The 16,030-nt window shown below is 38.3% G+C and overlaps 1 protein-coding gene across 2 annotated transcripts in view; it reads left to right on the top strand.

Moving 5' to 3' along the window:
- EEFSEC (eukaryotic elongation factor, selenocysteine-tRNA specific) overlaps positions 1-16,030 on the top strand; it is a 358,290-nt gene that overhangs the window by 209,347 nt on the left and 132,913 nt on the right. For both annotated transcript variants that reach the window (XM_007500318.3, XM_056804746.1), the window contains exon 5: positions 11,465-12,103. In XM_007500318.3, the coding sequence (XP_007500380.2) occupies positions 11,465-12,103 (639 nt within the window). The remainder of the gene's footprint in view (positions 1-11,464; positions 12,104-16,030) is intronic.

Below are 16,030 nucleotides of genomic sequence, written 5' to 3' on the forward strand. Positions count from 1 at the left end.
TGTAGAGTTGTCTTTTGGGTTGTTGAAAAGAGTGTGTTTGCTATGGCCAGTCAGTTCTATTTCTTTCTAGCCTATTGGATTTCTTCATTTTGTATTTCAAGGCCAATCTTGCCTTTTATTCCAATTATCTTTTGATTTTCTTCTTTAGAATTCCAGTTTACTATGATGAATATGACATCTGTTTTTTTGGTGTTATTTATAGAAGATGTTGTAGATTTTTGTAGAACTCATCAACTTTGACCTTTTTGGCATTAGTAGTTGGAGCATAGCCTTGTATTACTGTGATGTTGAATGATCTTCCTTGGATTCAGAAAGAAGCCATTCTATTATTTTTTAGATTATACCCCAGTAATGCTTTTCTCACCCTTTTACTGACTGTGAAGGCTATTCTGTTTCTTCTAAGGGATTCTTCCTGACACTAGTATATGTAGTAATCACTGAAAATAAATCCATCCATTCCCATCCATTTAAATTCACTGACACTCAAGACATTGATGTTTAATCTTTCCATCTCCTATTTGACTACATACAGCTTACCTTGGTTAAAGATCTTACTAGTGGGAAAACTCAATTTGCTCTTTTTAGATTATAAAAATTAAATTTAAATATCAATAATAAAAATATTGTATTTTAAGAGATTTATTAATGATCATTTAACATAAAGGAATAAAGAGGATATAAAATAAAGACCACGTGTCCATGGCTGATCAGCCTGTTGAAAATCCCACTCAACATCATCGAGCCAAGACATCAAAGAGGGTGGGACCCACCACATTCCCACATCCCTGCCTGATATCCCCTGTCTACAGGAAGTACATAACTATAGGAAGTCAGTGGACTCCTGGGAAATGTTCTTTTTTTAGGGTAACAGATTTTCAGTTATACAAGATGTAGATAAATATGGCCATTACAAAAAAAGGAAAGAGACAAAAACAATTTTAGAAAAATTAAATATGATAAGACTTCTGGGGAATATTGAATAAGAATATTTAATAGAAGGCTCTGTGCCAAGTACTAGGGGTACAAAACCAATTAGGACAACTCCTGTCCTCAAGGACATAACTGGGATGTGACTATAAAAGTCCAATTCAGCCAAGGCAAGGTAAAAGCTCACTTGTTATATATAGCTCAATGTCCCAGGACTAGAAATGGATGGGGCAGATGGCTGAAATGGAGATGGCCAGGAAGTGGCATGAAGGCCTGACTCCGGTAGTTGTACAACATTTAAATGATTTCAAGTTATTTCTTGACACAAAACCTCATTATTTTAAGATAAAACTTTTTGCAGTCAAAAAAAAAGGGGGGAATATTGAATAGAAATAGAAAGGAGTATATCTATTTCTCCTGGGTACACAGTATATTCCCCCAAATTGTCCATGAATATTAGGGTATTAAAACCTCATAAACACAGGAAGGCTTAGAAATATTAAATGTACTTTTTCTAATCTAATATAATTAAAAATTATAGTCAATAAAAGTACTTTCAAGCATAGATTAAAAAATGATTCAATGGGGCAGCTAAGTGGTTCAGTGAATAGCAAGCCAGACCTGAACTAGAGAGGTTCTGGGTTCAAATATGACCTCAGACACTTCCTAACTGTGTAACCATAGGCAAGTTACTTAATACCCATTGCCTAATCCTTACTACTCTTCTGCCTTGGAACCAATATTTAGTAAGTTTTTAAAAACATTAATTGGAAACTAACTTAATCTTTAAGAATGAATGAGTCAAAGAACATATCATAGGAACAATAAGCCATTTTACTAAACATGACAACAATAAGATAAGACACTAAGATTTGTGAGGTTCAGAGAAAGCATACTTAGAGGAAATTTATATGTGCTCTCTTTCATCAATAGAAAATAGAAAAATTAGTTGGTCTTTTAACTAAAAAAAATCCTAGAAAACCAACAAATTAAAAACACACAATCCTAGAAAACCAACAAATTAAAAACAATAAATTAAATGCCAAAATAAATGTCATAATCAAAGAAAAAGATTTATAAGAATTTAAAGCTTAAACACTCATTAATAAATAAAATTAGGAGCTTTTGGTGGAAACCCTGGGAAAGGGAATGATCAAATAGTAAAATAGGTAAATCGTTAACTAATTTGGTTTTTTAAAAAAAGATGAAAAACAAATTACTATTGGAAAAAATAACATACAACAATTGTAAAAAAAAAGATAATTTTATTAAGAGATTTTTTTTCAACTATATGTCAAAATTGACAATTCATATTAAGTGGAAGAATATTTATAAAAAATATAAATTGCTCCAGCGTAACAGAATAGGAAGTATGATACTTAACCCTGTATTAGTAAAGAAAATTAAACAAACCATAAATGAGCTCACAAAGAAAAAATCCCAGGACCAGATGTATTTTCAATTGAATTCTATCAAACATTTTAAGAACAGTTAATTTTAATGTTGGAAGAAATAGGTAGAGCAGAGATCCTACAAATTTCTTTATGTCACAAATATGGTCTTGAGACAGAGCCAAAATGGCAGAGAAAAGGCAGAGACTTGCCTAAACTCTCCCAAATTCCCCTCCAGACAGCTTCAAAATGAATTCTGAAGCAGCAGAACCTCCTCAAGGACGGGGTGAAATAATTTTCCTATTCTGGTCAACTTAAAATATCAGCAGTAAAGGTCTGTCCTACTAGGGTCAAAGTTGAGTACAGCCTAGCACAGGAAAGGCCCTGGCAAGACAGCAGTAGGCCAAACCTTGGCAAATGAGAAGTGAGGCCCCATTCCCTTACTCAATCCAATAGCAGACCTTGGAGGCAACTGAATGGGCAAGAGCGGCTTCCAGAGCTCTTAGCCCACATGTGGTAAAGGGATCCGACAACTGGTCAGAAAGAGATTACTGGGATCCCTTGTTAGCACTGCGTGAAAAAAATGTTAAGAAAGGAAGTCTAGCAGTAGCAGATTCCAAACTACATTATAAAATAGTAATTACCAAAACTATCTGGTACTGGTTAAGAAATAGGAAAGTAAATCCATGGAACAGAATAGATATACAACAAACAGTAGTAAAAGATGATAGTACCTTTATGTTTGACAAAGGTAAAATCTCAAGTTCTTAGAATAAGAATTCAGTATTTGGTAAAAGTTGTTGAGAAAACTCGAAAGTGGTTTGGCAGAAATTAGATATAGACTAATATCATAACTTACCTAGAGCAGATCAAAATGGTCACATGACCTATGTATAATGGGAGATATAAACAAATTATAAAAATAGGGAACATGATATCTATCAAATTTATAGAGAAATTTTCATGAAAACAGGAGATAGCATTGTGAAAGGTAAAATGGATCCTTTTGAATGCATTAGATTAGAATAGATTAGATTAGATTTTGAATACATTAGAAAAGGTTTTGTACAAGTAAAACCAATGTATCTAAGATTAGAAGGAAAGCAATGAGTTGGGAAAAACATTTTTATAGACAGTTTCTCAGACAGTTTCTGGCAAGAAAAGCATGTGGAATGGGCCGATGGGGATATGACTAGGGATGTAGACTGTAAGCGATCACCCTAATGCAAATATTAATAATATATAAATAGATCTTGATCAATGACACATGTAAAACCCAGTGGAGTTGCTTGTTGGCTACAGGAGAGGGGAGGGATGAGGAGGGAAAGAACATGAATCATTTAACCATGGAAAAATATTCTAAATTAATTTATTAAATAAAAATTTCCAAATTAAGAAAAAAAGCATGTTAATGACTCAGAACAAATCTTTTCCTCCTAAATGGGAAAAGAAAATTCAAGAAATATGTATTAACTCTAATGGTAATATATCCACCTATAAAATTTTGTTGTAATTAATATTCACATTGTTTTACATTTTTAGTTATCAATAACAGCTCTTTATGCAGGATCTTATTCTTAAACCGTTTGACTCAGCAGGATTAGTAGCATAAGAGCTGATTTATAATTCCATCTCTGTCTCATTTGTGTTTTGGTTTTGGTAGAATTTCTTATCTTGTCTAAGAAAGTGAGCATAAAAATGCTGTTGTACTGCATTGGGTTACTAAATAACATCTGAATGAAATGATTGCAAAACGCTTCACTAATGGAAGAGATACTAGAAATACACAATAGAATGTATTTTAAGTACTGGAACTCTGTGATGGTAGGTATGCCCTTAGTTCACTAGTATACTGGCTGACAGAGAAGAGTAAGAGATTCATCTCTAAGATAGGATCCTTCTTTTGAAAGTGATCAACTGCTATTGATTAAGCCTAGCTTGATGGGAAATGAAATAGGAAGCAAATCATTCCTTCTTGAAAACATACTCATGTCTCAGGCCTGTAAGTAGCACTACCCATAAGATAGCTTTTATCCAGGTTAGAGAATGATTCATTTAATTTCATTTTGTAGTTAATTTTTTTCAATTGTCAAGATTTCCCCCCCCCCCCCTGCTAATACTTCTACAGGGAGGGGGAGAGGGAGAGAAAAACAAAATCCGTGTAGGAAATATGCATAGTCAAGCAAAACCCTCTATTGGCCATGCCCCAAAATGTGTGTCACATTTGGTATATTTAGTCTTTCACGTCTCTGTTAGGAGGTAGGCCGCATTCTTTACCATCAGCACTTAAGGAATCTTGGTTTATCATTGTGGTGGCCAGAGTTCTTAAGTCTTTCAAAGCTGTTCATTTTGACAGTATTGTTAGAGTACAAATTGTTCTCTTGATTCTGCTTTCCTCATTCTATATAAGTTCATACAAACCTTTCTCAATTTCTCCAAAACAATTTATTTCATCATTTTTTAATAGCTCAATACTGTTCCATTATATTTGTAAGCCATAATTTGTTCAACCTTAGTTTCTAGTTCTTTGTCACTACAAAAGAACTTGCTAGAAATTTCTTTTACATATAGGATTCTCTTTCTCTTTTTATATCTCTTTTGGGGTATAGAACTTAGAATGGCATTGACTAATGAAAGGGTATGCACATAATTCTGAATGGATCAGTTCTCATCCCAAAATATGTCAGTGTGCCTCTTTTCCTGCAGCCTTTCCAACATTCATCACTTCTCTCTTCAGTAAAACTTTGCCAGTATAATGGGTGTGTTGTGAAATCTTAGGGATGTTTTAATTTGCATTTCCTTTATTATAGTGATTTGGAACATTCTTTTATGATGACTAGAGATAGCTTAAATTTCTTACTTAAGAACTATGTGTTCAAATAGTTTGATTCATTTTAAAAATTAAAATGAAAACTGCCACAGGAAAAAGGAAGGACAGCCATTAGTTAGTATTTAGGAATTGAGGTCAAGAAGTAAGAATAATTTTGCCAGTTTGATTGTAATGTTACAGTCACCAGAGCAAGGCCTCTATTTTTTCCTACCAAATAGAGTTTGTTAGTGGTAACATTGTAACTTTGTTAGAGTAATATCTTTGGCATGGAGGGCTTGTCATGCCCTCCTAGGGCAGCTCTCCAGCCTCTGATCCCCACCTGACACCCAGCTCTCACTTGTGGCTCCCAGTAGCTGCTAGCACGTGGCAGCAGCCACACCCCGGGCAAAGGCTTTGACTGGCCGGCTGAACCTTGTGAGGGTAGCCATCGGGTTGTCGTTGACCCCTGGTGAACTTTGCTCACCCAGCATGTGAAGACTGCTTCGGCGGAACAGGCGGAAGAAACCAATAAGAAGGTTCAACGGCTGAGATGGCGACACAGTAAAGCACTGTGGAGTGCTTAGGGCGTGATGGAGCACAAAAGACAACAGGGCCATCCAATGCAGCTGAGGAAGTCTCCAGGTGTAACGACTTTTCGTGCCACTGGACCCAGGCTTCCAATGCCGAGAGAATGGGACTGTCTCTGTGCATCAGCTTTCCCACTTAAATCTCCTTCACGCACAAGTGTCTTTGTGCACAAAAACACACAAAGACAATCGTCATCCTTGGTTACCGAGAGACTACTACCATACCATACCAGGGTTACTCCTCTTCTTATTTCCTAATGTTGCTGTCTTTTCTTGTTTTCTTACATATCTTGGAATTATACTTTTGTTTTTGAAAACTTTCCTAGAAGTATCTTGGTTTATACTAATGCATCATCATAGTTTACTCCAGACTTCATCCTGAGTACAGTTTAGAGCCAACATTTAACGATTTTTTTCTCTTGTGCAGAAGGTGGCTCTAAGGGTATGAGCCCTGGTTTTCAGAACTCTGATGTTTTAAAAACTATTGGCCATATTTTTTGAAAAGATGCATTCTAGGAAAACTGGTTACAAGGGAGGAATTCCTGTAGGAGTCGTCGTAGTAGTAATAATAATAATGATAATGATCCAGCTCATCTTTCCACAATCTTTTAAAGTTTACAAAATATCTTCCATTTTGTAATCCTCTAAAATATGAATAGTACAAATATTTGTCATCATTCTCATTTTTCTCATGAGGAAAATGAGGCTTTGAGAGCTTACGTGATATGCTCAGGGTTAGACAGGGAGAACTAATCAGAGTTCTTCTTGAGGCCTGGTCTTTTGGCCCTAAGATCAGAACTTCTTCTACTACACTTTCCAGAGTGAATCCTCTTTTTCTCTGGTTTTCCATTTTGGATATAATTGGAGCACATTGGACCTATTAAATTCTACATCAACTACCTAAAAGCTCAGGGAGCATTATTCATTGAGGAAAAACTCCCAGGATTCCATTTCCCAAAAGACTATTAAGTCTGAGTGCAGAGTATTTTGTTACAAGTTGAGCACCCTGATTATTGGTGTAGGGGGCAAGAAGTTTAAGAGTGGCAAGCCAGGGTTTGCAGTTGGAGCAGGGAAATGAAAGAACATAGGAGGTGGCATTGTCATGGTGTCTTTGAATCGAGGATTCACTATTTCCCTGGAGTCGAGGCGGGAGACAGATCTCTAACCTCTCCTGTGAGGCTTTACTGGATCTCTGTCCTGCTTGGAGAGGTTTCCACAGATCTCCAGGAGACTGATAACACTGAAACCGAAGCCTTTTACACCACTGAGCATGTAAATTTAGAATCAACTGTGTCCCTCTCCTGATACACTGGTGGATTAGTGAGGATTAAAGGGGAATTAGATGGAAATCCCTCCTGATTTTGTAAGGAATTGCTCCCACTTCTCTCTGGTGGAGGAGGGAGTGCTAAGAATGGTTCTGTTACCCGACTTTTGCCCTTCTTACTTGTTAACAATGATAATGCTCATAATGATAGCTCATATTGATGAAGTCCAATAAAGTTTGCAAAGTGATTTCTCCATAACCACTCTGTGAAATAATTAACATGTTATCATATTCATTTTACAAATGAAGAAGTTGAGTCTTCGAGAGGCTCCCATCAGCCTCTTAGAATCGTAGAATCCCTAGCTTCCTAGAAAGCCTAGCTAAATCATCTTAATTAAATGTTTTGATATTGCATATTTCACTTTTACTCAGGTTGTTACAAAATAGACATAGGGATGGGACTTTGCCTTCATTTATATAATCGTGATTACTACTGCACCTCCCACTGAACCTGAGTGGTGGCCAGCGCAAGTGCTACACATTCATCAGTTCTGTGAATTTGAAATTCTGGAAGAGCGAAATGTGAGAAACGTGGCTTTGCCCGCTCTCTGCATGATCAATAGCAATATTACTTACTCTGGGTTTATCTTGGGATAAAAACTCCCACATGAGAATGAAGCCATTCTGACAGAGCCCTTATTTTTGCTTTCTCAGTTTTCTTCTCAGGTCCGTACAGTCTCAATTTGCATAATTATTGTCACTTTTCGTTTCCACATTCCCTTCTTCAGGATGTTTTTATTATTTTAGTCCTAAGAAAATGAGAAAAGTACACATTTGTAGAGATTTTAGTACCTACATCCATAGATGTATACCTAAAAATAGATGGCCTAGAGATTGAGATTTGAGGCCTGAAAGAATGAATTAGGTGTTTGTTGGCGGGGTCAGTAGTCCTTTCGGGGAAGGCAGTTCCCCTAGATGGCAATTGTAACTCAGGTAAAGGTTCTCAGTGACTTCTCAGGAGGACTCCTAAACCTGAAATTTCACCTTCCGAGTCATGATGAGGCAAATTGCTAATAAGCACCTTCTTGTTTCATGAAGAATGTTTGCCCCTGAGCCTGCTGGCATTCAGATTTCTAAATAGGTTTGCAGTTTAACTGGGTCATTTGTAAATCAAAGTATAGTTGGAGTGTTGGATTGATCCCCATTTCACTGAGAAAATCCTCCTCTAGGACACTATATTAGACCTGCTTTGAGATAATTCTTGAAAAGTTGTATATAAATGAAATCTTATTTCCCATAGACTTCCATTAGCCTTTTAGAGGTGCTTCATCTTATCTGATTGATTGCAGCCGCGTCTAGGATTTAGTTATCAGTTTCTCTGCCCTTCAGCCTCTTGTCAGGGAGTTAATGATCTGTAAACAAACACTTAAATACTAAAGAGCTTCAGAAAGAGTGCTGGGGTTCTGTGCAGAAATGTGTTCTATTGACCCACAATCACAGGGAGATGTTTCCTAGGAGTATAAATCTTTAAAAATATACAGATGACCAGAGAAGGGAAATGCTTTACCTAAAGCCCCAGGAGTCAGAGGAGCGGAGCTGGGTCTTGAACCCAGGGCCTCTCTTTCCATAAAGTCACTTTTCCTGATAATCAGCATTTACTTTTAAAACATTAAAACTCTTGGTTTTTAATAGAAGCCTTTCTAAAGTATATTACATGTCAAATCTGTCTTAAACATGGGTTGTCAAATATCAACATAATCTAATTTTGTCTTGGCCTCTGAGGAGCTACATACTGTATTCTGTGTAGTGATGGCTACTAGGGCCATGAAGAGACAGGAGTTTGGCTTCTGTGCCTTGGTGCCTTTTGAATTTTACTTTCTGTAAATGTTTTTTTTTCCTTTTCATTGTTGTCACTTATTTTTTGCTTCTTTCAATGCTTTTGCTATTTTTCTCAACAATTGCCCCCAATTTAATTTAGTGTCCTGTTTTTTTAAATGGTTGCTTTGGTGGCAGACTAGATAATGCTTCTAAATAAAGGGCATGAACTTGGTGATCTCTCTTTTTGGAACTCGGAGACCTTTTTGGCCCCTCTTGAATTCCTAACTGTACTATAAATAGATGGGGCTGCCACATAAGTGAAATCAAAGTAATTGAGATATTTTATCCTGAATATTTGAACCCTAATTTCATATGCTTTATAAAATGAGAAATGGGCTTGCAGACAGGAAGATGACTTTAAATATACCTCAGTTACTCCCTGGGTGACCTAGGAAAATCATGGGACTTCTCAGCCTCATTTTCCTTATCTGTAAAATGAGAGGATTGGACTCGTCCTCTAAGGTCTCTAAATCTATGATCCTATTATCCTAAACATAGCTTCCTGATACGTCTATGTAGAACAAAGCACAAAGAAATTTTTAAAAAAATTATTTGATAAAATTTGTTTTAGCCTATCATCTGAGCCCTCAATATTCCCAGTAGAATCCCTCATAGTGTATACAGTCCCTCAGAATAATAAAGAAAAGCAACATAAAAGAATAATTGCACTCAATAGTACATTCAGGCTTATTCTTTAATACTTTTCCATTTATAAAGTGTAATTAACTTCCCAGACTTATTATACAGTATTCCTTCCCTTTCACATCAGTGTTCTAGAATGTAGCTCAGTGCTTGGCACATAATATACATTTCATAGATGCTTGTTGATTAACAGATTGTTAAAATAAAGGCTGTATACTTTATGAGATACTATATATTATATCTATACTTTATGAGTTATGTATGAGTGTATACTTTATGAGTTAGTTATCAGTGTTTTTTAACTTAATCTTTGTTGCCTTTTTGGAGTTGCCTTCATTTATATAACTATTAATTGTATATTTGTTCTTTTGGTTCCATTCTGTTTGCTTTGTTTTATATCATGCAAATCTTACCATATTTCCTTGAATTCTTCATGCTGTTTATTATGACCATAATATTCCAATAAGTGAGCTTTGATTCAGGAATAAGTTTGTTATTGGAAGTTCCCCCTTCATAGAATCCTCCATTTCTCTCCTTCTTGCAGTGCTCTCCTGTTTACAAATTATGTCTGCTTGCAAATTAGAAAAGAACAGCCATACCCCCTTCTAATCCTAGACACACTCAGCAGTAGCCTTGGCCAGAGACCTTCAGGGTCAGAGCTGGTTTCAGGGCTTCCCTCTTGTTCTCCAGGCAGGGACCTCTTTGTAAGGGTCCAGAGGGCCATGTCCTTGGATATGTCGCTTTGCCCCAAGAACTTCTTATCATTAACCGTTCCTGGGTACGTTGGGCCAGAGTAGGGCATAGCATTCACCTACTGCTCCAGCCACAAGACCTGCTCTGGTCTTCCCAAATGGGTTTGGATCTAGTCTCCTCTGAGCCTCCACAATTCTGGGTGCCTCTCCTCCAGGCCTTCAGATGTTCTTCCCTGTTATTTATGTCCTGGCCTTTCCCTTTCCCCAGCTAGTGTCTATGGTTCTTGGGGGCCAAAGTCCTATTTTCACATTTCTCTTGCTATCAGTACAGTGCTCTGTGCCTAGCAGGCATTCATCACATATTCATTCCATTGAGTCACATCTTTGATATGGAAAGGACTTTATTGGTTTGATCTCTTCCCACTCAAGAAATTTCATCTACAGCAATGCTGATCCCGTTTCAACACTTAAGCTGAAGGAGGCAGCCTATTCCATTGTTTGTTTTGTTTTTAATGTTTCTTTAGTAAGGAGATTAGACCAAGGAATCAGTAGACTATCATGTGGTGCCATTCTTACATCTCAAGTTTTAGATGTCAGGGTATGGGTAGCATTATGTCTGATTATTTGAAAAGCTATTGCCTTCCCAACCAAATGTGGGGAGGGTGACCTTCTAAATGGACGTAATGTAGAGAACTTTATGCCAGAATATTTATTTTTGCCTCAGAGGCACTGGAGAAAACTAGGAAAAATGTTGGAAGACCTGGCATCTAGGCTTCACCCTTCTAGCCATGTCCCCTTGGGCAAGTCAATTCATGGCTCAGGGGCTCAGGTTCCTCCTCTGTGCAATGAGGAAATTAGATTACATGAAATCCGAGGTCCCTTCCAACTCGCCCTTGCCCTGTGGCAATGACACTGTGCAGGTATGAAGTAGCCCCTGTGGCAACTACTGCTATAATACATTAGGTTTGTGTGTGTGTGTTCTTCCCCTTGTTTGTGCAATATCCTTTTTATATTTCTTTACATGGAACAGAGTTTGACTTGCTAATGGGGTCAGCTAATCAATAAACATTTTTCAAATACCTACCATGTACCAGGCACTATCCCAGGTGCTGGGGGTAGGAAAAGAAGCAAAAGGCAGTCCTTGCCTTCAGGGAGCCCATAATCTAATGCATGTAAAGGAAACAGAGGAAGATCAGGCTCTGCAAAAGAAACCTTGCAGGTTTTTGATTTACTTAACTCATTATTTCTTTTTCCCTTGCTTTTCTTAAAATCAGGTGGTGAAGAAGGTGAAGTCCATGCAGATGTTCCACACTCCTGTTACCTCAGCCATGCAAGGGGATAGATTGGGCATCTGTGTGACCCAGTTTGACCCAAAGCTCCTGGAACGGGGGCTGGTGTGCACGCCGGAATCTCTCCATACCATCCATGCTGCAATTGTTTCTGTTAAGAAGATTCCTTATTTTCGAGGTGCTCTTCAGACCAAGGCAAAGTTTCATATAACAGTTGGTCATGAAACAGTTATGGGAAGAGTGATGTTTTTCAGCCCAGCTCCTGATGAGTTTGATTGTGAGCCTCTGGAGGAAACCTTCAACTTTGAAAAGGAGTATCTGTATCAGGAGCAGTATTTGTCCAAGGATTCTAGCACTGTGGAAGATGACAAGAAGAGTGACCAACCTGTAGAGAAGTGGCCAAAACAGCAGTGGGCTCTCCTGGAATTTGAGAAGCCTGTCACCTGCCCCAAATTATGTCTTGTGATTGGTTCTAAACTCGATACTGATATACATGCCAATACTTGCCGGCTGGCTTTCCATGGGATGATGCTTCAAGGACTAGAAGATAAGAACTATACTGAGACTTTCCTGCCCAAGCTGAAGGTGTATAAACTGAAACACAAGGAAGGACATGTAGAAAGGGTAAGCAATATCTCTTGATTTCTTTTTTGACTGCCTGGTTCGTAGAGGCATGTCTAGGGAATATGAACTTAGGAAAGGTTCCTGGTAAATATTCTATGATATTGTCTCCTTAGTCAGGAATAGTGACCTCTGGGAATAGGGAAGAGACTTTGACTTTTCGCACAAGCTGTCTTGAAACCTTGATACCATCTCTGATAACTCTTTAAATGGCCTTTTAGATCTTAGGTGAGAACAGCTACCTAATATCCCATCTTCATGAAGGCCATGATTAAGGGCTGACCTGTCTTCATTGGCCACCAGCACTGATGCTCAGAATGTACAGCATTTTACCATCCTGAGCTAATTCTAGAATTTCCTCTGTATAGGCAAGATCTAACCTTTATATCTGATGTACTTAGTGCCGATTCAGTTTGTACCTGAATACCCTGATGAGGTAGCAGTGGTAAGCAGCATGTGTGCTGTAGTACTTAATACTATCAGGAACAATGCTAAGGCTGTATTGGAGTAGAAGAGTGAGTAGCCTGATAACCTAGGTGACATATTCATCTTAGCAGAGTCTTAAGAGTCAGAGACTCTTAGTGGCAGCCAGATGGCTCCGTGGATTAAGAGCCAGACTAAAAGATAAGAGGTCTTGGGTTCAAATTTGACCTCAGTCACTTCTTAGCTGTATGATCCTGAGGAAGTCACTTAACCCAGCCCTTATCATTTATAATGATAAGGGTCCAGCCCTTATCATTTATAACCAATTCGCAGTATCAGTTCTAAGATGGAGGGTAAGGGTTTAAAAACAAACAAAAAAGACTCAGTGACATGTCTGAAATTCTTTCCTATAACTGTTGTTTATGATGAACGTCATGGTGGTAGACATAGTGGTATGCCATTAATTTGTAGGTCATGGAAATGGAAATAATTTCATCACGTGCTTTACAAATTTTAAAACACTATATGAATGTTAGTTGTTGTTTTCATTGCTGTTGTAAACAACCATGGACTTATTTCAATCTTTCTGCAAGGCAAATCAGAATAATAACTAAATTAATCTATTTACTTAATTGATTTATGGCAGTGATGGTGAACCTATGACACAGGCCCCCAAAATGGCCCACAGAGTGCTCCCTGTGGGCACATGGCTGGTGTCCCCCCATTTCTACCCCCCCTCCCCGAGTTCCTTACTAGAAAGGCAGAAGGACTCTGGAGGAACTGCTGCCTTTCCCCTCTCTACAGCACCTGAGAACATTTTTTCACATCCCTCCTCCCCTCTGCCCAGTGGACCAATGGGAGCTCACAGGAGGTACAATGGATGATGGCTCACAGTGGGCAGAACTGGAGGGGAGCAGTGCTTAGGCCACTACCTTCCCCCTCTCTATACTCATTGGGCATACTGGGTGGGCAGAGCACACCCAGCACTCATAGGTAGGAGGGGCCTTGCACTTGGTCTGGGATATGGGTTGGGGTGGGGTCCGGCACTTTGATTCTAAAAGGTTTGCCATCACTGGCCTATGGGCTGTTAATTTTGATACATTTTAGATGTCAAGAAGCAGATAAAGGCCTGGAGATGTAGGAAAGAGCCAGCAAAAAAGAGGAACCACAAAAAAAGGGAAAATTATATATTAGGAGTATTGATTATTTCATGCACTGATCCCTCTAAGTTGAATTTATTCACCACAATAAATCTAGAAATACATAGAGGAACTATTAATATCATTTCTATTTAAATTTTATATAAATTTTAAGGATGAGCTCAGGTTCCACGTTCTCTGTGAAGCCATCCTTGGCTACCTCACTCTACAGTGATCTATCTCCCTTCTTTGTATTTGTGGAGCTCTTAACCTCCAATCACTCTTTCACCACTTGGTCACATGCCTATGGCCTCTCCCTCATTGCCCTTGAATTGTTTGTCTTGTTTGTCTTATTGCTCCAACTCTGTTGTAAGCAACTGGCCACTAAGAGACCATGCCCTATTTGTTGTGCTAGGCCTAGGATGCTCTGTGTGCATCACAGCTGCTTAGGGAATTATTTGCTGAATGAAACCACACAGAAAAACACCAACACATGAAATATCCTGAAGATTTCATTTCTTGGGCTCATTCCAGAATCCTCCCTCCCCACCCCAATCTCACTTCATCATAGACAGGAGTTTCAGAAGGAATCATGCAAGTGCACATACATGCACATACCCATGTACGGCTGCAGGAGGCATACTAGAGACTCCCTCAAGGAACTGAGATTCAGATGTTTTGTAGTCCAAATCTTGGAGCATCAGTGAAGTGACAGGGTTTGTGTGGTGCAAGAACTGGGATTTGGGGGGTTTTGTTTCCTTTTTTTAGCATTTCTTTCCCTGGTTAATGAAATTTATAAATTATTTGGACCCTTTTGCAATGCTGAAGAATGACTTGAGTTGCGAATAAGTAGATCAATTGTCCATCATTGTTTTGGCATATAAAATGTTCATAATGTTAAATAAGGAGATGAATCTGTATCCTCTTTTGCCTCCTTCAATTTACCATCTCCTTTTCATAGGTACTAAACGATGATTAGATATTTTAAAGAATTTTTACCTTTATGAAAAGAGGGAAAATCTTGATGAGGGAAATTAAGTTCATTTGTTTATTAGAGGTTAGGAGTAAATGGAAAGACCCCCTCCCCACTGTTATTATAATAAGATCATCCTCTCCATTCTGCCCTAAACACAGACACTGAAGATATATAATGTAAAGCCCTAGGCTCATTAAATGGAATTCACGTTCTTTGTGGTGAGTATTCCATGAATTTCCCAGCAATTAAAAGGTCAGCTTGTAGAGAAGGTTGTTGCCTCTCTTGTTCTCCGTGTGATTCATTTTAGAGTATTTAAAATCAGAATAATAAATTTCTCCAGTCTTGGAACCATGGACAATATGTTTTGTTTTGCTTTAAATATTGCTTCTATTTTCTGTCTTTGAAGCAGAGAATGACACTTCCCATGTTATCCAAGACCTGAAATGGAGCTCCTATCAGGAGCCACTAATCAAGTTGAGGGAACAGCATGTCTTGGGAGGAGGGGTTAAGAAGCTAGAAATGGCTCTCTGCATTGTTTCAGAAGTGCATGAAAAATACTCTGTACAAAACCTGTTCTAGCACTTCCTGCATCTTCATACCAGCTGTGCTTGACTGCCACTAGGAATTCCCAGACCTGCCACAACCCCAGGTTAGGCAGCAGAATGTACTGCACAGCATGTTCCAGCATTATATCCTAGTCACTGGCAGTTTCAACGTGGATGGTTTGAGATGGGACCAGGCCAAACAGTAGTGAAACGGTTAATAATGTCCTAAAACAGTTCTTCAGTGCTAGTGTGAAGTAGACTGTGTGTGTGTGCACGCGCACACACACACACTCACTCTTTCTGTCTCTGTCTCTCCCTTTCTCTCTGTCTCTGTCTCTGTCTCTCGCTCGCTCGCTCGCTCACTCGCTCTCGCTCTCTCTCTCTCTCTCGCTCTTACTCACAACACAGTGGAAGGAACTGTGGGCTATGAATCAAGAGATCTAGGTTCTAGGCTGGGCCTCTTCTGTGATCTTGAGCAAGTTGCTTCTCTACTCACCACCCTATTTTCCTTCTCAGCAAAATGAGGGGTTTGAAGATCATCTACCCAGTCCTTTTTTTTCATATTTCCATATAGTTTATTGTTGTAAGAGAATATTCACATAAAACAACCCCCCCAAATAAAAATATAAAATAAGCTAAAGTGAAAAATAGTATGCTTTGATCTGTATCTGATTTCACTAGTTTTTTCTCTGGAGGCAATAGCATTCTTTGTCATAAGTCTTTCAGAATTTTCCTGGATCTTTGTATGACTGAAAACAGCTAAATTTATCACAGTTGATCATTCCACAATATTGCTGTTACTGTATATAATGATCTCCTGGTTCTGCTTATTTCACTTTGCATCAAT

Source organism: Monodelphis domestica, chromosome 7, assembly GCF_027887165.1.
Source record: "Monodelphis domestica isolate mMonDom1 chromosome 7, mMonDom1.pri, whole genome shotgun sequence".
NCBI classification, from domain to species: Eukaryota; Metazoa; Chordata; class Mammalia; order Didelphimorphia; family Didelphidae; genus Monodelphis; species Monodelphis domestica.